This window comes from Emys orbicularis, chromosome 7, assembly GCF_028017835.1.
Source record: "Emys orbicularis isolate rEmyOrb1 chromosome 7, rEmyOrb1.hap1, whole genome shotgun sequence".
In the NCBI taxonomy this organism is placed as follows: domain Eukaryota; kingdom Metazoa; phylum Chordata; order Testudines; family Emydidae; genus Emys; species Emys orbicularis.
This window is the reverse complement of record NC_088689.1, coordinates 66,081,076-66,104,523: the sequence shown is the minus strand read 5'-3', so window position 1 is coordinate 66,104,523 and position 23,448 is coordinate 66,081,076. Positions and strand designations below refer to the sequence as shown.

The 23,448-nt window shown below is 38.8% G+C and overlaps 1 protein-coding gene across 1 annotated transcript; it reads left to right on the top strand.

Annotated features, from left to right (window-relative positions):
- The first annotated feature begins 7,053 nt into the window (after positions 1-7,053).
- On the top strand, positions 7,054-19,467 carry SAMD8 (sterile alpha motif domain containing 8). Its single transcript, XM_065408084.1, has 5 exons — positions 7,054-7,639; positions 14,424-14,519; positions 16,049-16,166; positions 17,015-17,165; positions 18,789-19,467. The coding sequence occupies exons 1-5, from the start codon at positions 7,065-7,067 to the stop codon at positions 19,091-19,093; spliced, it is 1,245 nt and encodes a 414-aa protein (XP_065264156.1). The 5' UTR covers positions 7,054-7,064; the 3' UTR covers positions 19,094-19,467.
- Positions 19,468-23,448: the final 3,981 nt, after the last annotated feature.

Below are 23,448 nucleotides of genomic sequence, written 5' to 3'. Positions count from 1 at the left end.
AACGTTTGCTTCCAACTGTTCCTGTAGACATAAGTTGAAAGTCTGCCTTACTTTAACTGCAGCTTAGTACTATGTCCATCAAATAGAGGGCAAGGAGCTTTTCCTGGGTTATTTTTTACACAATACTTATGTATACAAGTACAATCATTCCATATTTGCAATAACTTTAAAATGTTACTTGTTAATTTAACACTCAGATGGATCAGGATATGAAGAGAGGAATAAAACTATGAAAATTAATGGGAGTGGGTTAAAGTAGAGTTTGAGCTTTACAGGTTAGATTTAAATCAATTTTAATAATGATTTAAATCACCTAGTGGAAAACCTTGATTTAAATCATTGATATTAATCTTGTCTTGCATTTGTATTTTTTTAGTCTCATTGCTTGGTAGCCATTAAAATATGTTGATTTGCAACTAAAAAAGCCTTTACACTAAATTTGGTGGTACTTTTTGCTAACTAGGAGGATAGGCTATATCTCAACACATTTATTTAAGCAATATAGTTGCTTAACATAAATTTATTCAGATTTTTTTTTACATTTTGTTAGAAAATGGTGTATGATGCGTTTCTTATTTACTTGTGGTTTTTTACTCCTCATTTGTGTCAATCTGTGTTTGGAATTTGGAATTAAATTAAAAATCTACAGAAATAATTTATATAAAAGTTTTAAACTAAAAGTGCCCTATGCCTATGCTAGGCATATAAGAGTTTATCAAAACATGATTTGCATTTAAAATCAACTTGTGTTATACAGATGAAGTAGTTAATGAATTGAATAGATTTTTTTTTTTTCTGGTTGCCATTCCTTCAAGACTTTAGAACTAGTAGAGCTCATTCTCTTGCACCTAATTTTTATTCATAGATTGGAAGAGATTGCTTTTTAACATGCAATCGGCTTATTAACTTTCAGTGAATTACTTATTGAATTGAACTAGTTGAATTCATTAACTACACATAGTACTTAATTGATTTAATACACAGTAGGTTATATTACATTAGCAGAATTATTTTTATTGTGCACGTTAAAATGGCTTTATATGAATAATACATAAAAAGGGGGGAAGGAGCCTTTTTAGTTCAAACAGACTGGGGAAGATAACTGAACCAAAATTAACTCGCAACTATTGAAACTGGTAAAAGCTGTAGAGGGGGGGGGGAATTATTCCACACCATCACATAAGGGTTTGTTTCTCTTATAGTTTTTTTAATCTACCTATGCCCTACCTCAGTTTTCCCTCCTCTCCTATGCATTTGAAATTAGTAAGCAGCAACTATCAGTTGCATCGTACTTTAGATGTAGACCTTTCCGAAGTACAACCCTGCCAGTACTGACCTTTGATGTATTGGTATGTGCTTGCTCAGCATTATTAAATCACTCTTATTACATGGAGTTTGAGGGGTGATATTTGCCCTGCAATGTCAGAGGGAGAGATCTGTCTAGTGTTATAATTCTTGATTAAAAAATGTTAACTGAGTTCTCTGGGATTCCGCAACATTTTCTGAGTTCATCCTGAGGAATTGCTTTGTGATAAGGAAAATCAGTGGATTTTTGAGTGAATTCTTGGTGAGTCTAAGTTTACTGTTTCTCAAAGCCTTTGGCAGTGTACAGTATCCGTTACAAGAGGTATCGGAAGCAGCTACTTCAGTCTTCCCCCCCCCCCCCCCTTGTATTGCCTCTATTTCTGAGCAGGAAAAATCAGAAGCACATGTTACTGACTGATAGAAAAACAATTTGTAGGTGTTAACGCAAGATGCTTTGGTACAAAACAAAAAATCCTGTAATAGTTCATTTGGAATTAAGTATCAGAGGGGTAGCCGTGTTAGTCTGAATCTGTAAAAAGCAACAGAGGGTCCTGTGGCACCTTTAAGACTAACAGAAGTATTGGGAGCATAAGCTTTCGTGGGTAAGATCCTCACTTCTTCAGATGCAAGTAATGGAAATCTCTGCTAGCAGTTGAGGTGTGAACACCAAGGGAGGAGAAACTGCTTCTGTAGTTGGATAGCCATTCACAGTCTTTGTTTAATCCTGATCTGATGGTGTCAAATTTGCAAATGAACTGGAGCTCAGCAGTTTCTCTTTGGAGTCTGGTCCTGAAGTTTTTTTGCTGTAAGATGGCTACCTTTACATCTGCTATTGTGTGGCCAGGGAGGTTGAAGTGTTCTCCTACAGGTTTTTGTATATTGCCATTCCTGATATCTGACTTGTGTCCATTTATCCTCTTGCGTAGTGACTGTCCAGTTTGGCCAATGTACATAGCAGAGGGGCATTGCTGGCACATGATGGCATATATAACATTGGTGGACGTGCAGGTGAATGAGCCAGTGATGTTGTAGCTGATCTGGTTAGGTCCTGTGATGGTGTTGCTGGTGTAGATATGTGGGCAGAGTTGGCATCGAGGTTTGTTGCATGGGTTGGTTCCTGAGTTAGAGTTGTTATGGTGCGGTGCATGGTTGCTGGTGAGAATATGCTTAAGGTTGGCGGGTTGTCTGTGGGCGAGGACTGGCCTGCCTCCCAAGGTCTGTGAAAGTGAGGGATCATTGTCCAGGATGGGTTGTAGATCACTGATGATGCGTTGGAGAGGTTTAAGCTGAGGACTGTAGGTGATGGCCAGTGGAGTTCTGTTGGTTTCTTTTTTGGGCCTGTCTTGTAGCAGGAGGCTTCTGGGTACACGTCTGGCTCTGTTGATTTGTTTCTTTATTTCCTTGTGTGGGTATCGTAGTTTTGAGAATGCTTGGTGAAGATCTTGTAGGTGTTGGTCTCTGTCTGAGGGGTTGGAGCAGATGCGATTGTACCTCAGTGCTTGGCTGTAGACGATGGATCGTGTGGTGTGTCCGGGGTGGAAGCTGGAGGCATGAAGGTAGGCGTAGCGGTCGGTGGGTTTTCGGTATAGGGTGGTGTTAACGTGGCCATCGCTTATTTGTACGGTGGTGTCTAGGAAGTGGACCTCCCGTGTAGATTGATCCAGGCTGAGGTTGATGGTGGGGTGGAAGCTGTTGAAATCATGGTGGAATTCTTCCAGGGTCTCCTTCCCATGGGTCCAGATGATGAAGATGTGATCAATGTAGCGTAGGTAGAGAAGGGGCGTGAGTGGACGAGAGCTGAGGAAGCGTTGTTCCAGGTCAGCCATAAAAATGTTGGCATATTGTGGGGCCATGCGGGTGCCCATAGCGGTGCCACTGGTCTGGAGGTATATATTGTCACCAAATTTGAAATAATTGTGCGTGAGGATAAAGTCACAGAGCTCAGCAATAAGTTGTGCTGTGTCATCATCAGGGATACTGTTCCTGACAGCTTGTATTCCATCTGTGTGTGGGATGTTTGTGTAGAGAGCCTCTACATCCATGGTGGCTAGGATGGTGTTTTCTGGGAGGTCACCAATGCATTGTAGTTTTCTCAGGAAATCTGTGGTGTCACGGAGATAGCTGGGAGTGCTGGTGGCGTAGGGTCTGAGTAGGGAGTCCACATATCCAGACAGTCCTTCAGTGAGAGTGCCAATGCCCGAGAAGATGGGGCGTCCAGGATTTCCAGGTTTGTGGATCTTGGGTAGTAGATAGAATAACCCCGGTCGGGGCTCTAAGGGTATGTTGATTTGTTCCTCTGTTAGTGTAGGGAGTGTCCTGAGTAGATGGTGCAGTTTCTTAGTGTATTCCTCAGTGGGATCTGAGGAAAGTGGCCTGTAGAATTTGGTATTGGAGAGTTGTCTGGCAGCCTCCTTCTGGTAGTCAGACCTGTTCATGATGACAACAGCACCTCCTTTATCAGCCTCTTTGATGATAATGTCAGGGTGGTTTCTGAGGCTGTGGATGGCATTGCGTTCTGCATGACTTAGGTTATGAGGCAAGCGATGTTGTTTTTCCACAATTTCTGCCTGTGCACGTCGGCGGAAGCATTCTATGTATAGGTCCAGACTGTCATTTCGACCCTCAGGAGGAGTCCATGTGGAGTTCTTCTTCCTGTGTTGTTGGTGGGAGGGTATCTGTGTATCAGTGCGCTGTTCAGTGTTATCTTGAAAGTATTCTTTGAGTCGGAGGCGGCGAAAGTAGGCTTCCAGATCACCGCAGAACTGTATCATGTTCGTGGGGGTGCTGGGGCAAAAAGAGAGTCCCCGAGATAGGACAGACTCTTCTGCTGGGTTGAGTGTGTAGCTGGATAAATTGACGATATTGCTGGGTGAGTTAGGGGTACTCCTGTTGTGGCCCCATGTGGCAGGTAGGATTTTAGACAGCTTACGGTCCTTTTTCCTTTGTAGAGAGGTGAAGTGTGTAATGTAGATCTCCTGTCTTATTTTAGTAAATAAATTTCTTATTTGGAATTAGTGATCCGCATAATGCAGCCTGCTGCTAGTAGTTGTGTATTGAATAGAAAAAGTAAGGTTATTCTGAATGGAAAATATTACAACTTCTTTATATTGAACAGAGGCAGTAAGGGAGCTGTCAGCAACTGGAATGATTCCTTTTTACAATGACCTTTGTATATAACTTCACTCAAATAAGTTTAAATTTGAAAAAGTTATGTGTACATTAGGCTGTGTAAAGTTAGCTCTTACTGTAAAAAATTGTAGGTTTAGGAACATCAGATAAACTAACACATCTACCACTGATAAAGGAAAGCAGAATCATAGCTCACCTGTTTGAATTAATCAATATGCAGATCAGCCTCATTATTCGGTGATATCAGTCTTCAAAATGGTGTATAAAAGGTATACAGTGCATGAATCCCATTGTTCTACCCCTGCATATAGGGAGTCAAATTGCATGGCAAAAACACTCCCAGCAATGCATTATGGATGCCTTGGCCATCGTTTGAATCAATATATTTTTAATAAGGTTTGTGTAGGTATTAGCTCTATATACAGCGTTTTATTTGTGATATTAAACCTTTGCGTTAGAGATACTGTCAACTTGCAACCTAACACATGAGTAATTTCAGATGCTACACCTGGTCAAAGAATAGTCCTTCTGATCATATGGTTGTATTAATATATGTATTTATATAGCTTAATATATATCTCTTGGGTTTCTCCATGTTTGAGTTATTCAAATTAATTTCCCCACTTTTATAGATCTTGCTTACTCATTAATGGCACCTGTTATTTCTGTTTTGTTCAGCATTGGACTATGTAATATACAAACCCCTCAAATGCAAAGTGTACACATAAGTGTGTTCTGAGACGAAAAAGGCATGGTACTAATTCTGAGAGTTCTTAAGTCTTTGATAAGCTTTTTTTAAAATTTGTTAGCTTTTTCTGGGAGCATCTCTCTGAATTTCTTTTCCGTAACTTTTTATATTAGTTATGTGATTTACTATACTGGCCTTCAAAAATAAATATTTCAACTTCTGGGAGGGCTTTTACTATGTTATCCCATCATCTGTACTTTTATTAATATAACAGTTGCTCACCTAGTCAGCCAATACAGAATTATTCGTTACAGAAAACTTTTGTGGTGGTTGACAAATTAGTTCTACATGGCTGAAGTATTGGGACATCTACCTCTTCCTTGGAGTAATATTCCACAGTCCAAAAAGATGTCTGGGAATATTGGAAATTTTCCCAACAGCATAAATCTTATTTTCTTTTATGTAATATCATTGACACTAGTACTGCATCGTTTTTTAAAAGAAGATTTGGATTCTTTTGGAGCTAGATGTAATGCTTGTTTCAAAGTAAAATACAGGTTAAATGATTGTGGCAGCAATGTAAAACATTTTGAAGTATCTGTCACTTTGATGTTACTGTAGTTGAAATGGATAAATTAAAATATGCTTACACTTTGAACATGCAGAATATTAGCATGAGGTATCTTAGGCATTATAGGTATTTAGCCTTCTCCTTGTTGCTCTTATGCCCTATATAGTATATAATCACAGTACATATCTTGTCATGAAACAGTGAAATATGTTGATGCAGAAGCTCTCCTTATGTTGCAACAGGAGGCTCCAAGGATTGTGTGTTTCTTCTTGGAAATGACAGTTCATAGCTGGACAGAAAAAAGTTTTCTGAACAGGATGTTGTGTTGCCAACAGGGAAAAATACCCATTCCTGATCCATAAAATGTTGAAATGAGACTGCTATTTCAATCAGGTTTAAGGGAGAGGAGTAAATATCAAGAGCAATATTGTGGAATAGGAGTGATCTGGAATCTCTGTGGAGAAACTGAGCTGGAGTGGGTCTCAATCAGTGATGTCAGGCATTGGGGGGACTCTGAGTTATAGGGAGTAAGGTAGCAGACAATGAAAAAGAAAAGTAGCTTAGATAGTGCAGTGGGTTAACAGTAGTATATATTTTAGGATATCTATGTTCAACTCTAAAAAGGGCATAAATTAAAACCAGCTGATCTCATCCTATTTTCTATTTCTATACATCACAAGCGGAACATGACTAGACACAGCACTGTCTTAAGGAGAGAGATTAGGTCCTAAATAGCAGTGTATTATAGGTCAGGACTGAAGAGTCAATGGTAAAGTTGCATAGGGAAGTTTGCATGGCGTCTGCCTATATTTTTACCTGGCTTACAAATTGCACACTGCAGAAGAGTGTGGTGATGAAATCTGTATCTAAACAGAAAAGTTTTTGTCATTGAAGAACAAACCAAACATACTGATACCCTTATGTAAGAACTAAATTATGCTTTAGAAAACAGAATGGATAAAGGAATGTGATTAAAGAATAATTATGTTCTGGTTAGCAGTAGCTCAGTATAGTCTATTCTGTTTGTGATTTTTAGTTTTTTGAATAGCTAGAATTGTACAAAATACCTCAAGGATTCAGGAAATGAATCTAAAAAATCCTTAAGAATCCAAAATAGTAAATTGGATCAGTGAATATTATAAAGTAATTCTAAATAAGTGTTAGACCTTTACTATTCATTTAATAGTGGATCTACATCCTAATACTGAGGGGAAATAATTTTAATAGCATCTTTTCTTATTCAAGTAATTATGAGCACACAGTGCTCAATGTGTGTATATTAATTCTTTGGGAATATTTTTTGGACATTTGAGCCTTATCTCTCTGCAGAATATAATTAATGTATTTTATTGGCAGGTAGAGAGTAAGACAATGGCAGGCAACAACCAGCTTTGCATCCGACGTTGGACTACTAAGAACGTAGCCAAATGGCTAAAGGAAGAAGGCTTCTGCGAGTATGTGGACGTTTTGTGCAATAGACACAGACTGGATGGAATTACATTATTGACACTGACTGAATATGATTTGCGATCTCCTCCTTTGGAAATCAAAGTCCTGGGGGATATCAAAAGATTAATGTTGTCGATACGCAAATTGCAGAAACAGCATATTGAGGTTTTAGAAGAGTTGGGTTACAACAGCGATAGTCCCATTGGCACAATGTCTCCTACCGTTGGCTCCCTTCAAGATACGGATTGGTTTTGTAATGGTGAAGTACCACGGGACTGTGGACCAGTTACTGACCTGAATGCTGATCAGTATCAATACACAAATGGGAAAAACAAACATCCTATGCGAAGACTGGACCCTGAGTACTGGAAAACAGTCTTAAGTTGTATATATGTTTTCATAGTGTTTGGCTTTACATCATTTGTCATGGTTATAGTACATGAGCGCGTACCTGACATGCAGACATATCCACCGCTACCAGACATATTTCTAGACAGGTAAGTACTTGTTCAGAAACAGAATGATGGTGTTAAATCACAAAATTCTTACACCTTTATAGATGATATTTTGAATTTCAATATATTTCATAATAATCTTTCAATATCTAACACCTGGCATTGGGATATCACATTTCTGAATGTATTCGCCCACGGTCTAGATTGTAATGTACTCCAATTCTCAAGAGTTTAAAGAAATATAATTTTAAAAGGCTTTTGTGAAGAAAGAAATTGAGCAGTTGACTTAAAGTGCTGCTGTTACTACTATACAATTGGATTTTAAAGGAAAACTGCTGTGATTAGTTCTACTTCCTTAGCTAAATGGTTACTTAAAAGGTGTGTACACTACCTGACTTGACTGTCCCTTCCTCCCACACTCCAAGTAAATTGATTTTAAAGAATCATAACTCCCTTCTCACATGTTCATTGAAATCTCATAAGTGACACTAGTTGTTGTAATTTATCATATAGCAGATACCGCTTCCATTAACCTGAGGTATAAGTTCTCCTTCCACCTGAGTACTGCTTCAGTCATGTTTTAAAAATCTATTCCCTTTTGGATGCTTCACTTTCAGGTGACTTATTGTGTTGCTTTTTCCTGCTGTGCTGCCCTTTCTTCCATTCCATGTACTAGCTGTAAAGTTTGATTTAGTTTGTGCTGGTGCTTCACCAAACAGGACTGTAAATAAATTGCATTTGATGACAAATTCGTGTTGCAGAGTTGGGAGCAGAGCAAGAGTTCATAGAAGAAGCAAGGCACTGAACTGGGGTAGTAGAAGAGATTGTATTTTAGACTGTAAGTGCTTTGAGGTAGGAATTGTATATTCCTTTGTGTTTGAACAGTATCAGCACATTGTGGGTGTTACTGGAACACAGTGATATGGATTGTGGGCCTTTTTTAAAAATCTCTTTTAAAGAGGTTGGGCCAAACATTACCAGTGTTCTAGGGACACAGATAACAAGTTGATATCATTCAGTATATGTGCAACTCATTTTTCAGAATTGCAAAATTTGCTCTTTGAATCTCGTTCTTTGAGGCATGCAGCACTTTGGTGCACTAAAGTAAATGGCAAACTTTGCCTTTTAAAACATTTTCTTCCATTCAATCTTCTGTCACTTTTGATAATCTTTGAAGTAGCTATGCAATGTGTATAGTATGCTGAAAAATGATGTGACAGTCCTTGACAACTGATGAACTGGCATGCTGGAGAAATAAAGCAATCTAAGTGCTAATACCACGTTCAGTTTATTTGTATTTGATACTAAGAGCTCACTTTTTTTCTTCCTGGGTATGAAGAAACGGAACTGCTTCCTGCAAAACCAAGCAACTGTAGTGGAAAAAGCTTTATTGTAACCAAATAATAATCTTTTATTCTCAGTCATCCTTTGAACTGGATAAAGTTCGTAGTTAAAACTGCAGACTAAAGACTTAGACTCCTCCAACTTGTGTCTCTTCATCTGCTATCAGTAAAGACCAAATAGAGAGTTGTGATAGCTAAAGTGCTTAAACTGTGTTGCTAATATACAATTTATTTCTCCAACTTCCTATACCAGTTTAAACAAAATCACTAGGTAGAGACTGGGGTACTTCAGAATAATGAAGTATAATAATACAATTAGGCTTGGAATTTGAAAGGAGCTGAGGGAAATTTCAAAGAGATTGTTTACATTGGAAATTATTTTGTTTGTGGCTGACTGCTCAGCCAGATGTAATGAGGAATGTCAGGTCTGCTGATGTAGAAATCACTAACTGGAGTTCCATTAACATACTGTAGCAATCAGCTGTCACCTTTAGCCAAGAGATATAATTGCTCTATGCCTGGATGTGTCTTCATATTCTGATTCTGCATTTGGTAAATGGCTGTGGTAAGTGGCTGTTGTTAAACAGCCCACACATTTCCTAAACATGAGTACTACCATAAAGTCCCACTTGTTTTTAATAGTATAGGAAGTTTTTAGAGAAGGCTTATTTATTAGTTTTATTTCTCTCAATACTCCTACTAGCCCCAACATCCCCATGATGGCTGAATGTCTGGAGTAGATGCATAGAGGGGTTTGTTATACTTGATTATCTGTAATACTTGGTGGACTGAGTGGTAGTGAGAGAGCTATTAATTATAGGTAAGGCTACATTTTAGTCATAGGTATTTTTAGTAAAAGTTACAGACAAGTCACGGGCAGTACACACAAATTCACAACCCATGACCTGTGCATTTTACTAAAAATACCAGTGAATAAAATTGGGAGGGGGGAGCATTGCCTGGGGGCCTGCAGGTGCTGGCGGAGGGTGGCCTGGCTGCTTGGGGGAGGGGGCCGCAGCGCACTGCCCAGGTGTGGTGGTGCTTGGGGGGAGAGGGGGTTGGGGCACTGTGACAGGGTGAGGCAGGCTCTGGGCGGCACTTACCTGGGGGTCCTCCCTGGAAGCGGCGACACCCCCCCCCTTGCTCAGCTCTGCACGCTGCCTCTGCCTGTAGGCACTGCCCCCGCAGTGCCCATTGGCCGAGATTCCTGGCCAATGGGAGCTGCAAAGCCAGCGCTCTGGGCGGAGGCAGCCCACAGAGCTGCCTCGCCACGCCTCCGCCTAGCAGCTGAGTGAGGGGGGTGTCGCTGCTTCCGGGGAGCCCCTCCCAGGTAAGCACCGCCCAGAGCCTGCCTCACCCTGTCCAGTGGCCCAACCCCCTCCCACACCCAAATTCTGCTGCGGGGGGTAGGGGCGCGGTGGCCCGAGACTGCCCCAGCAGTGGCCGGTGCCCCTGGCACAAGGGCTCCCTGAGCTGCTCCTGAGCCAGGCGCACTGGCCGCTGCAGAAGTCACAGAGGTCACGGAAAGTCACAGAATCCGTGACTTCCATGACAAACTCGCAGCCTTAGTGATAGAGGAATGACATCCATGCTCTAAATGTTTCCTTTAAATCCAGAGAGAGCAACTGCTAGAGCTACTTAGTTTCTGCTCAACCATGTGAGTTTAATGTGGAATAAATGCTCCATTCCAAGTAATTCTCACACACTATACTACAGACTTATAAAGTGCACAGAAATAAGACATGACCTGTATCAGGAGGGGCTCAGTCCTGCAGCCTTTATTCATTAAAGTAGTCTCTACTTCACAGGTCGTCTCATCAAAGTCAATAGGACTAATCATGTGAATAAAGGCCGCACAGCCTGTCATTAATTTAGACATTACTCAGCAAGTGATGACCAAAGGAGTGATGGAAGAAGGGAGAATGACCGTCATGACAAGACTGGATACTAGAGTCTGCTCCTAGGACAGAAGCGCTGTAATCACAGTGTTGGGGGGGGGGGGGGGGCGCTACTGTGGAGAATGTTAGCAGAAACAACCAAAACATTGTCATAGGATTACAACAGAGCCAGTGTCTGAGTAATTACTTTTTTACCTTTTGTGTAGCAAAGGGGACATGTGACAGAGAAACAGCTTCAGCTGAAACCTGTAACAATTTCTGTTCTGATGATATTGCGAAGTGCAAATTACTGGCAGTACCAGCTTCCTGGGAAAGGAACTTCGACAAACAAGGCTAAAGAGATTAATACACAATCATTCTGTAGTTGAAATCTAATTTAAAAAAAAAAATGCTTTGTAGCTTCTCAACATTCATTGATATATACAACAGATGAGGCACTAAGAGGACAGAAACTGAATAAGTTTGAGTGGCCTCTCTTGGAGAGGTTTTACTCAGCAGCTAGCAATAGCTTACTGTTAGCTTTCTACATTTTTTTCTTTCTTTCTGATTCTCCAATCAGTACTCTTGGGGTATGTCTACATGACCCGCCGCCTCCTCTCCCCCCTTCCCTCCTCCCCCCGCCCCCAAACAAACCCCTAACAACGTGGCAGTGCATCTTAGAATCTGGGTCTGCAGATGTGGGCTCGCATTACGGTACTAAGAATAGCTGTGTAGATGTTTGGGCTCAGTCTCTGAAACCCACCCCTTTCCCTGCCCTTCAGAGCCTGAGCCTGAACATCTACATGGCTCTTTTTACGCCCGGGGTATTTTACTGTGGAGACATAAATGGGATTGTGGTAGGTGTTTACCAACTATGCAAACTGTTCTACCCTCCCCATTTTCCAGCACAATACTACAGCAAAGGACTGTGATCCTTTTATATTATATGGCATTAAGTACGTTTTAAGTGCTTGTAAAATGATAACAAGAAAATATCACATTTTAAAAGCTAACTAAAGCATATTTTCTACTGAAGCAGGTAACTGGTAGTATTCTTTGGTTTTATTTCATGCTCTGCTCACTGATTGTGACTTTGGAAAAGTTGCTTAACTTCTAAGCTTCAGTTTACCTACCTTGTTGTGGGGGGGAGCGGGAGGGTGATGTTTCATTAATGTAAATATGCAATGTATTATAAGGGCAAAGTAATGATATAGTAAATGTTAAATTAAAACTTATACCAAAAAGTTTGATCATGCAAGGACTCTGGAATAGCTTTGAGATTTCTAGGCATTTTAGGCTTCTCTACCCTTTCCAAGGGATTAAGTTTTTGCATGTAATAGGTGTGTCCCTCCTATTTCCTCTAGGTATATAAACATCGTACTCAAGACTGTGCCATCTGAGTGAGGACTTGTGTAAGAATGCATGAAGACAGAAATGAACTTTTTCTAGTACTTCTCTCCTGCTGCATACATCTTGACTGGGATTTTCAAAGGAGTTTAAGGATTTAGCTGCCTAATTCCTATTGAAATTCAGTGGGAATTGGACACCTAACTCACTTAAGCTTCTCTGAAAATCCTAGTATATATCTAAATTTTAAGTCTCAGAAAACTATACCAAATATATTCTATTAGTGCTATAAATGTGAACTTCCTAGCACTAGGAAGAGGTAAATTGAAGAGCAGAAAGAGCAGTGGTTCTAACTATGCGCCACACACCATGCTCCCCCCCCGACTAATAAATGTTGAATGCTTTGAAAATAATGAACTTCAACTAAACTGTTAAATTAATCAGAGCTATATTTAATCTACTATCTTTGAGCAAAACTCCCATTACCATCAATGAAGATCTTTTGTTACTCAAGTCAGGGCTTAAAAACCTAGTCACCCATACCCAGGGTGTATTTATATTTGCGGTCCAAGTGAATGATCCTCTCTGTGAAGCTGCTGCATCCTTTCTTGGGAGAGGAGGAAGCTGGGGAATTATTGCCCCAGGCACTGTTGATCCTCTCTTTAAAAAAGAATGGGGTTGCAAGGAGTGAGGAACACAAATGGTGCTGATGGGTTGAGTATATGGGGGTTGGAGGAGAGATCAAGCAGATATAACAGGAGAAATAGGAGATTGGGTGGATATTATGGGGAAGGGGAGGATGAGGCAGAAAACTGTGTGGGGAAATACCAAAAAGTCTGTCAGGGTGAAAGCAGGAATACACTGATGATACTGCAGATAAAAATGCCCTACAGTATTAGCACTGTTCTTTTTAAAAAAGAAAATGAGTGGCATGAAGTGAGGAAGGAAAAGGAGTTGTAAAGAAAGCTGTGAGACCTTGTAGTATGTATTAAATAAAAAGCTGACAGTGTGCTTAAATATAGTAGAGTGCACAATAAGCAGTACAAGGTCCTCTTTTATAAATTACAGAGGACATTGTTTTGAGAGAAAGGTAGCATGGGTATTTTTCCTCATGGTTAGTGTATTAAGACCTAATCTTACAGTTCTGGCATATGAACCCTAATTACAAATTTAATTTAGTCTTTATCACAGAATGAGTTTCATGGTCCTGTCCTCCTGCATTGAAGAGATTTATTATGCTTTAAACACTAAATTGAAATGGTAGTGTTTTAAGAACTTTGTGCTGACTAGTTTTTTATTGCAGTTACAATATGTGATACATGATGTAAGTTAATGTGTCAAGATGAGTGATATTGTTTTGGAAATTCATTATAAAGAAACTACTAAAACCTTAAGATCAGTAAAGAAATTCTGGTAGGAAATCCATGTAAAACATTGAGTTTTACAATAGGTTTTGGCCTTTGATCAGTTTCATTTTAAATGTCCTCTAAAACGTTTTTAAAATGGGTTGCGAGGGGAGTAAATAAATGAACTAGAGCTTAAGGCATTACTAAGTCTGTCAAAATAAAGTTCTTTGTGCTGTGGAAATCTTCAGTGTTAGTTTTTACCAGTTTCAGAGGAATGCAATACAAGATAGTAGTACCAAAGAAACTGTGGCCAAAACTTTCAAACTTGGGTGCCTGTAGATTCATATATTTAAGAGCGGAAGGAACCATTAGATTATCTAAGCAGACCTCCTATATGCTATAGAACTTTACCCAATTATGCCTGCATTGAGCCCAATAACTTGTTTGACTAAAGCATATCTTCCAGAAAGGTATCCAATCTTGATTTGAAGATTTTAAAAATGGAGAATTTACCACTTGCATTGGTATTTTCTTTCTGTGGTTAGTCACCCTCACTCACTATTATACATTTGGGCTGAATTTCTAATTTGAATTTCTGCCTTTTAATTTCCAGTGATCAGTTCTTGTTACACCTTTCTCTGCTAGGTTAAAGAGCGCTTTAGTACCTGGTATTTTCTCCCTGTGAAGGTACTTGTACACTGGTAGGCATCTAAATCTTTATTTTGTCACCTAAATACATGGCTTCATTTTCAAAAAGTGCAGAGCACCTGCAGCTTCCATATACCTCAGTGGGAGCTGCAGGTGCTCAACACCTTTTGAAAATTAGGCCATTAATTCAGGTGCCTAATTTAAAACACGCATATTCATAAAAGTTAACTCTATTATGTAGGTTAACTTTTTCCTTCTGCTTTAGTGTTCCTAGGATACCTTGGGCCTTTGCCATGACTGAAGTGTGTGGTGTGATTCTCTGCTACATTTGGCTCCTGGTTCTCCTCCTTCACAGACACAGGTATAGTACTTTCAATTAAAAGAACTCTTAATTCAGAAACATCTGTTGGCAACCTAATAAAGATTGAATGTGACAGAAATCCATCATAATAACTATAGCCAAGACTTGCCTTTAAACACAATTGTTATTTACCATCATTAAGATGGCACGATGAGGCCATGGTACAATTCTTCCTTCCACTTCCCATAAAGAATTCCTTTGTTTCCTTTATTTGTGCCTGGAGGATACCACTATTTTGTGCTACTTTACTTCCATTGGGGTGGTTGTTGCCACTTTGTTTTGCAGTGTTGGTTGAATTGGGAACCCATGAAAACCAATCTTGTATATCTCTCTCTGCCCCACCGTCTGAATGTCCACCATTTCTAAATAACCAGCCTGTTTATAGGAACTGGGTGTATATGTCCCCAGACTGGGAGATGAGTGACATGTGTCAGACATGACTAGCTCCACAACATTTCTTCCAACTGTTCTGTTCTCTTTAGTCCAGGGATTCCAGGGTGTCCTCTTGCAGGGCTTTCTCCAGAAGCTTGTAAACTTCTTCTCTGAATGACTAGCTAATAGCAACTTAGTTTTAATGAGAGAACCAAGAAAAATAGTTTTACATACCTTACACTTAGAATAAACAATATCTTTGTAGTTGGGTCAGAAGTGACAATTTGAGTTGACTTTTTTTTTTTCTCTCTTCTAGAGAAGCATAACATTAACTAGTGCCCAAGAGACAAGGTGGACAAAAACCACCTTTGCTCCTTTTTGTATCATGAGCAGGACAAAGGAATCATTTACTTGCCTGTCTTAAGATCAATATTAAATGATCGTAAATTTGGGAGGGTCTAATTAATTTTAGTATTGCTGCATTTTGTGTTAGTGCTTTGAAACATTTCATCTCAACACTAAAAAGTTCACTGGACAGCTTGTGTGTAAGACCTCATTTAAGATTGTAGTTCCAAAGGAGAAGAATTTGTTGTTCTAAGCGCTCTTGTATACAGCATCCATATTGTCCCTTTGCTGAATAGGAGATAGAGTATGTCACCTCAGTCGGAGGGGAAAACCCCAAGAGCATAGCAGACATGGTTGAAGAATCACATTTTTTATATGCTTGTGAAATGAGGGCTGGCATTCCTGAGACTTGGCTTTTGTCACTTTATTATGGACAAATTGTGGGTGTAAATACTGTATTCAGAGACATGTTGACTTCTGAACCCTTGTATGCAGTGATCTGAATATCTTTGTCAGTCACTTTCACCATGACACACAATTTCATTCAAAAATGTCAGTATTTCAGTAAGATGCCAGTACATAAAACAGCATTACTATTTGAAAGAAAGATTAAAAATAGAAATAAAACTTAATACCATGTTAGGCTAAATTGTTATAGTTCAAGAAATCCCTGTCCCATTAAAAATTATGTCATGGGGATAAGTTAGAGAAGAATGCTGTAAATCTCTCATAATTCTTTTAATTTTCATAACCAAATGTGCAAAAGTATTTGAAATCTTGTACGACTCTTGCGTCCCTTTTTATTTTCCCAGGTCTATACTCTTACGCAGATTGTGTAGCTTAATGGGGACAGTGTTCTTGTTGCGTTGCTTTACAATGTTTGTTACCTCACTCTCTGTGCCAGGCCAGCATCTGCAGTGTTCCGGAAAGGTAAAGGAATATTCTTAAATGTTTGTTTTTTCTGATTTTGGTTTAACCTTCTCAGATGAAAATTATTGTGATAAGGATAGTCATATTGTAAGCATATATGTAGTTAGCTGCAAACTTCTGCTTGTTAAATACTGACCCTCATGTGCAAATCAAGGATCATTAATTTGGTAGTCACTTCTATAGGGTTTTTGATAGAAAGCACTTAAAATATTGCATTCATTTTGGGGCTTTCAGGGTAGTACTCTATGCAAATGAGAGGATTCATCAGAGGAACACATTTGAGTGACTGAAGGGGATGATTTATGAGGAATGACTGAAAATTAAATATTTATACCTCATCTAGCCTGCTAAAATGACACACAGCTGCCAAGTATTTGAAGGATGGAAACACTAAGGAGAGAGAAGGCTTGTGTAGGGTGTAAGACTATAACTAAAAATAAAGGGATGAAATTATGAAAAATGTTTAGGCTGAATAGCAGGAAAATCTTTTTGACTGACTCACTAGGCTATGGAATAAATCCTCAAGAGAATGTGTGGAAGCTCCATTATGTGAATCATTTATAGCTATGGATTAAATAAACCACAGAATTTAGAGAAAGCACTTATCAGAGGTACTTTGTGTACCTCTATAATTATAGTTATAGATCCTAGTTATGCCAAAATAGAATCCATGGGCTGTTCTGATAATCTGTATTTGCAGTAAAAAGTTAAAAATGGAAACAGGGAATGTGAATTAAATATACATAGTGCTAGGCAGCAACTGAATTTCTATTAGACATGTTTGGACTATAGTAAAAAGTATTCTTAGCAATGGCTTTTAAATATTAATGTTGCTGTTTTAATTTTAGTTGTATGGCAACGTGTGGGCAAAACTTCAGCGAGCATTTGCAATATGGAGTGGTTTTGGAATGACACTCACTGGAGTACATACATGTGGAGACTACATGTTCAGTGGCCATACTGTTGTCCTGACTATGCTGAACTTCTTTGTCACTGAATGTAAGTACACAATGCCAGTGTCCAAACACGTACGAGTATTATGGAGACATGACAATGACTGTAATTAAGAGGCATACTCCTTCCCTATTTTTATTTCTTCCGTTCTCAAAATCTCCTCTTTTTTGACTGAAAGCTTGTCCTTTTATGACTGAAAGCTTTCATGATTAGTGTTGAGCTGGAGATGGAAGTTACTTAAAAAGAACTAAGTCCCTGAGTATTTTGACCAATCTTAGCTATTTCTAATGTGCCAATCACTGTAGAATCTAGGTGTCCTAAAAGATTAGCATGGAATGTGCTTGATAAGATTTGCTTAGACTATAACTGGAAAGTGAAGGGTAAGTGGTTTTCAGAATGCACCTAGCTACTTTTCAAGCCCCCAAACAGACTTCTTACCAGGCTTCCTGCCCTCCTTGTAAAAGTGCTTACGGGGAGAGCCTGAGCAGTTCTAGGACATACATTCCATATGGGAGCTTATGAAATGGATTTCCATAGCACCTTCAGGCTCAGAAGCATTTGGGTGGGGTTTTGGTAACCCCAGCCCCAAAGGCAACTTTCTAAAAAGATTTTAACAAGTGAAGATTGGGGGTGGAAAATGGAAGTGCCATATCAGTTTCAACTACAGTGTCACTGCCATGTTTTTAAAATCTTCTTAATTTAAGACTCTCTTAAATGAACTAAATAGAGATGTGATCTTGCTGTTCAAGTTGCTTTCTTGTACAGCAGTGGTCTTCCATTCTTCAACTGTCCATACCCGTGCTAATATTTTCCCTTTCTCTATTACTTTTCTCAGTTCTCAATTTTATTTTAGAAGTCGCCTTCACATTGCGTTATCCTTATCTGATCCCCACTCTTTTTGTGTTTCATCCCTCTTTCCTGCATACAATAAGCTTCTTATAGTGTTAACATGAGTCTAGTACTTAGAAAATAAAACTTTACAAAGATACAAGCTGGTATCTTCACACAGTACTTGATGCTGATATTAATTATCCGTCACTCTATAAGGTATTGTTAGTCATTCAAAATGTGACTTTTTTTTTAATGCATTAAACAGCAAATTAAGAGAGCTAGCTTGACTAGGAATTGTAGTTGAATTACTTCAAAATCAGTTATACATGCACACCTGGAAACTTCTTTCTCTTAAAGAAAAGTATGCGAGACCTACCTATATCTGTATAGCTGCCACTGGAGAAGGTGTTCAGTTTGTAGTCATGCCATATGTTACTGTGTAATGGAGCCCTGCAGCGGGACTGGGATCCTGCAGGATCCACTGCCATAATGACCGGAGCGGGAGTAAAGAATAGTCCTGCACAGGGCTCTACTGTGCAATATTTCTATGTACTGTTAAACAGGTGCTCCCTTTCGCCCCTGTGCTTGTTGCACTTCAATGATGGGTGAAGTGATTCATAGTCATAATTCTTAATGAAGTATTCTGAAGTAAATTAATTGGGCTGTGCATATGAGTACCGGATCAGGCCCCTAATTTGTTCAGTCCTTCGGATTGCTGTGTAAATGTAAGATCATGTCAGGTGTCTGATGGGAGTGGGTGTAGTAAACTTGCTAAGAACCTTGGTTTGTGAAACATTCTAGGTGAATCTTTTAACTTGATACTTTGTCCTTTGCTAGATACACCAAGAAGCTGGAACTTCTTACATACTTTATCCTGGGTCCTGAATCTCTTTGGAATCTTCTTCATTTTGGCTGCACATGAACATTACTCTATAGATGTCTTCATTGCCTTCTACATCACTACAAGACTCTTTTTGTACTACCACACATTGGCTAATACCAGAGCATATCAGCAGAGTAGGAGAGCGAGAATCTGGTTTCCAATGTTTTCTTTTTTTGAATGCAATGTTAATGGTACAGTTCCTAATGAGTATTGCTGGCCCTTTTCAAAACCTACAATAATGAGAAGGTTAATTGGATGAAGAGTACCTAGTTTAATCTAAGTTAGTATGAAGTATTCGTAACAAATCTCTACAGAACTAACTGAAAAAATAAGAAAATAACTGTTTGCATCCCTGTGGTCTCATGCCCCACTTCTTAGATTCTCAGTCACAAAGTTGGGATTTCCATACTTCACAAGGTAGTAATAGAAACTAAAGCTAGGAGGATAAGTAGAGGCTGCCCCATAGATCATTATGAATCTGAAATAGAGAAGTCGTCATTACCATTGGCATGATTCTACAAAAATGCTTTAGGGTAGAGAATAACTTACACTTTTAATGTATGCTTTACCGGACTTGCTGTTTTGAGGTCCAGATGATCTCTGGTACCTTGAATGTTTGCCTGTACAAATAATACTAAGTACTAATTTGTTAGCCACTGACTTTCTTTTAAAAATAATATTAAATATAACTTTTTCCGTTGAGGCGTGTACACTTACAAAATGAGATTCTGAAGAGTAGCTTGTCAGAATAAGGAAGGTAGTATAGCTCTTTACTAAATGGTTTCCCAGAAATCTTAAATAAGAATTCTGAAAAAGGTATAATGGACTGTGTGTGTGTGTGTGTGTACGTACACACACACAGAATGCCAAAAATGAAACCGCCTGCTTTTTTGATTTGGGGGTTGTCTGCTATTAAGATCATGTTTGAACAGGGCTTATTTGGTCAGAATAAACGGTTTATGCCATTGTCCTACTGCTTAGATAGTTCCTTGTTGGGTTAGAAATGAAAGCTACATCTCTTGAAAATGAAGTTGAGGTAGCTTTAGTGCTGTAGAGTCACATAGTTACTCTCTCTTCTGTATGGTTTATCAAATACTTCACCTAAACCTATGCATGCTTTATGAGCAACTCTTCAACCACTAGAAAAATAGAACAGTTAAATTTATCTTGAAGTAACGTAGTGCCTCGTAAATAGATGGGGAAATGCATGTAGTGCTTTTTTTTTTTCCCCTTCAGGAAAAGTTTAAAAGCAAGTTTCAAAAATAGTGCTAATGTTGATCTTTTTTTATTAATTTTTTTGTCCCAATCCATCTGGTATCAGCAAATGTTGAACATATTTGAATGCCTAAGGGTTTTTTGATGAACTGTATATACAGTAAAATGCTTTATACTTAGTCTTAGAAATTATGAAAATAGACTGGTTGTTAGAAATAAGCTGCTTGTTTATAACACTAGGAGTTACAGTATCTTAAGTGGTTTAACTTCTATCACTTTTTTGAGAGATCGTGATTTTGCTTGTGAAAGACTAGTGATTAGAACTGGAGCCTGAAGTAGTGCGTGCAAGCAAGGCCCATACTTGTTAGTGATCTTACAAACCGTTATCCATATATTTTTGTGTGCAAGAAGGTAGCTTTAACTGTAGTTACTCAGATTTAATGGGAAATAGTAGTGTCATTTGAGAGTTGCAAATTGCAACAAATATATAAATGTTGGTGATCATCACGTTAATTCACTATCCCATAATTTCAGAATAGCTAATGTGTGAGAAGAGGTAGTAAAATGTCAGCCTCAAAAAATTTCCATGACAGTTTGCCATCCCGATACAAACTGTTCACTCCCACTTTACAGTGAGTATAGGAAAACTGAAATACATACAGTACTTGCCTGTCTACAACAAATTTACCCAGTCAAGTAGAACTTTGCAAGACTTGGTTAGGTATTTGAAGCTCAACAATCTAGTATGGTCTCCCATCTCTACATTTATGGGCCTTAACAAAGATACTTTAAACTTGGAATTAGAAGCAGTAATTAAGGAGAGAATATATTACCGGCTCTTCATAATGTTTATTTTAAAAGTTTGCAAGTTTATTTAGTTCCTGTTCCTGGGACGAATTCCATATCCCAGAGTATCTGTACCAAATGCAGGAGCACACCTAGTGTAAGTTACATTGCTCTGCAGACTTTGATTTCTGTAACATTCCTGTTCTTTAACAAACCTGCTGCTAATGGTAAAGCATCCAAACCTGCTGAGTGCTCCCAGCACCTAAACTAGGGAAATGCACTGACACTTTGCAAAACAGACTCTTTAATCTCCAAGGATTTGTTTTTGTTAAACAATGTTTGTTTGCTGCCCTTGTCTTCCTGATAGGAAGAGGCAGTCTGAACATTCCTCTCTGGTACTCTGGAATAAAACATCCCCAGCTATGGGGACACACTTGCTTCTGCAGTGCCCAGTAATTCATTGGGCCATTGTTTAACAGTGTTATTTCTTTAACACTTTAATGTGTGTCCAAAATGTGTAAAGATTTATATTCTTTGAGGTTTTTGATACTTTAGGGAAAACAGGAATAAAAAATGCAACTAAATTTGCAAAGCTGTTGACTCTGACAGTAACTCCAGACTGCTGATCAGCTTTGCTGTCTGAATTGTAGAATTCTTTTTCAGTCTTTTATTTACTCATGTCTAGTAAAGCAAAAAGTTCTATAACTTATCACAAAAGTGTTTACATAAACTAAAATGACATCTCAAGATTTTTATGTGTAATACTTAAAGTTCAAATCTTTGTTTTTGAAGCATAAACATTCTTGGGTTTTTATTTTGCCTCCAGCTTTATTTATTTCTCAAGTGCTGTTTACATCTAAAGTATTGTCAAGTCAGTATTGCTGTTTGTTTTTTGAATATTTTTATGAAAATAGGATATTTGCTATCTACACCATTGCTTTATGTATTCACACACTGATCCTCTTGCTGCTAAGAATCGGTTTCGGATATTTGTAACATGCAGGATTGATTTCCTGGGAACTGGGCAGGGTGTTAAGACTGTCAATCCTTCTGTTTCTTGGAGGTTGGGCATCTCTGCCAATAGAGACAAATGCAGTAGTTCATAACGATTTTCTGACTATAAAGAGAAAACAAAATATTTCAGGTGCTTTTATTCAGAGTTTCAAAACAAGGGTTGGCCCTTAAAGCAATACTGACAACTTGATTAGACTTTTCCCCCCAATTCGTTTCAAAGTCAAGTGAGGTACAGAATTTTTAAAATGTTTTTATACAGGTTTTTTTGCCCCTGCTGTTAACAAGTCTTGGTGCTTGTTTTTGCAGCAGAAAGGGTGGGCCTGAATAATGCTAAACATGCTCAAGCTTGCTGTGCCTCCCCTTTTATGACCTCACACACCTGCATGCTGCCTCTTCTATTTCATCTTACCTGCAGCTCTTTCTGGCAGATGCCCTGTTGCAGAGCCTGGGGTAAAACCATACATGAGTTCCCCCTCAAAACAGGACATGTGTGAGGTCATCAGGTTAGTGCTTTATACAGGAAGTGCAAATGATGAGAAATGGACTTTCAAACACACAAAGTAAATAAACTGAATCAAATAGAGAAACATTTCTCTAATCTTTCAGTTACAAGGAATACCTGAGATTATTGGAACAGTAGGGTCAGATTTACAGATTTCCTCCCCCACCCCCACCCCTCCAAAAACAAAAAAACCCAAACTGATTATGTCCCTTTTAACTTTGCTGAAATAGTTGAGGTCTTGAGGGACCCTGGCTTAATACTTGAGGCAAAAGTGTAAATTCAGGCTAAGATTTTTGGCGTATATTGAAGGTGAAACGCAAAGGGGAAAGTGCCCTTTCTCGGTCTCGTGACATAAGAAGGCTGAAAGCTACATGCAAATTGTTTGTGTTCAAAATATCAGGTCTTGATTCTTTTTGCTGGAGGATTCCTCTGAGGACTGGAAAATTAGTGGGATTGTGACACTACCAGAGAATGAACCTGAATAAAAAAACAAGTACTTTTTAAAACCGTTTAATGCAAACTCCTGACAAAGACTTGGGAGAGAATCTTTTTATCAAAGATTCAACACCTCTGCTTTTCAACTGAGGACTCAGCTTCCACTCCACTTCTCTATTCCTTTTATGGAGTCCTCCAGCAAAAACAGGACAACTCGATAGTTCTGATATGTCTAAGAAAATCAAATAAGCAGAAACATTTCAATAGGCCCCCAAGTCCTCAGACTTTCAGACTGACTTAGAGCTAGATCTTGCAAGGTGTTAAGCACACAGCTTGATCTAGCAAAGCATACGCTTAACTTTAAGCACATGAGTAGACCCATTAACTTCAGTGAGATTACTCGTGCTTTAAGTGCTTCCCTGCATCTGGGCCAATGTGCTCAGCACCATGTAGAACCGAGCCTGTGTATTATAAATAAGTGGGCAAATGATTTTGTTTTCTATTTTAGGTCACATTAAATCTCCATGCACCATATGGAAAACATGTTCCAATAGAATATCTAAGATAAACAAATGTTCGAAGTAAAGTCACTTCTGTAGAGATGACATCAAATCTAGGACCATTGGTATTAGTGGTTTGATGTTATAAGAAGCAGAGCTCAG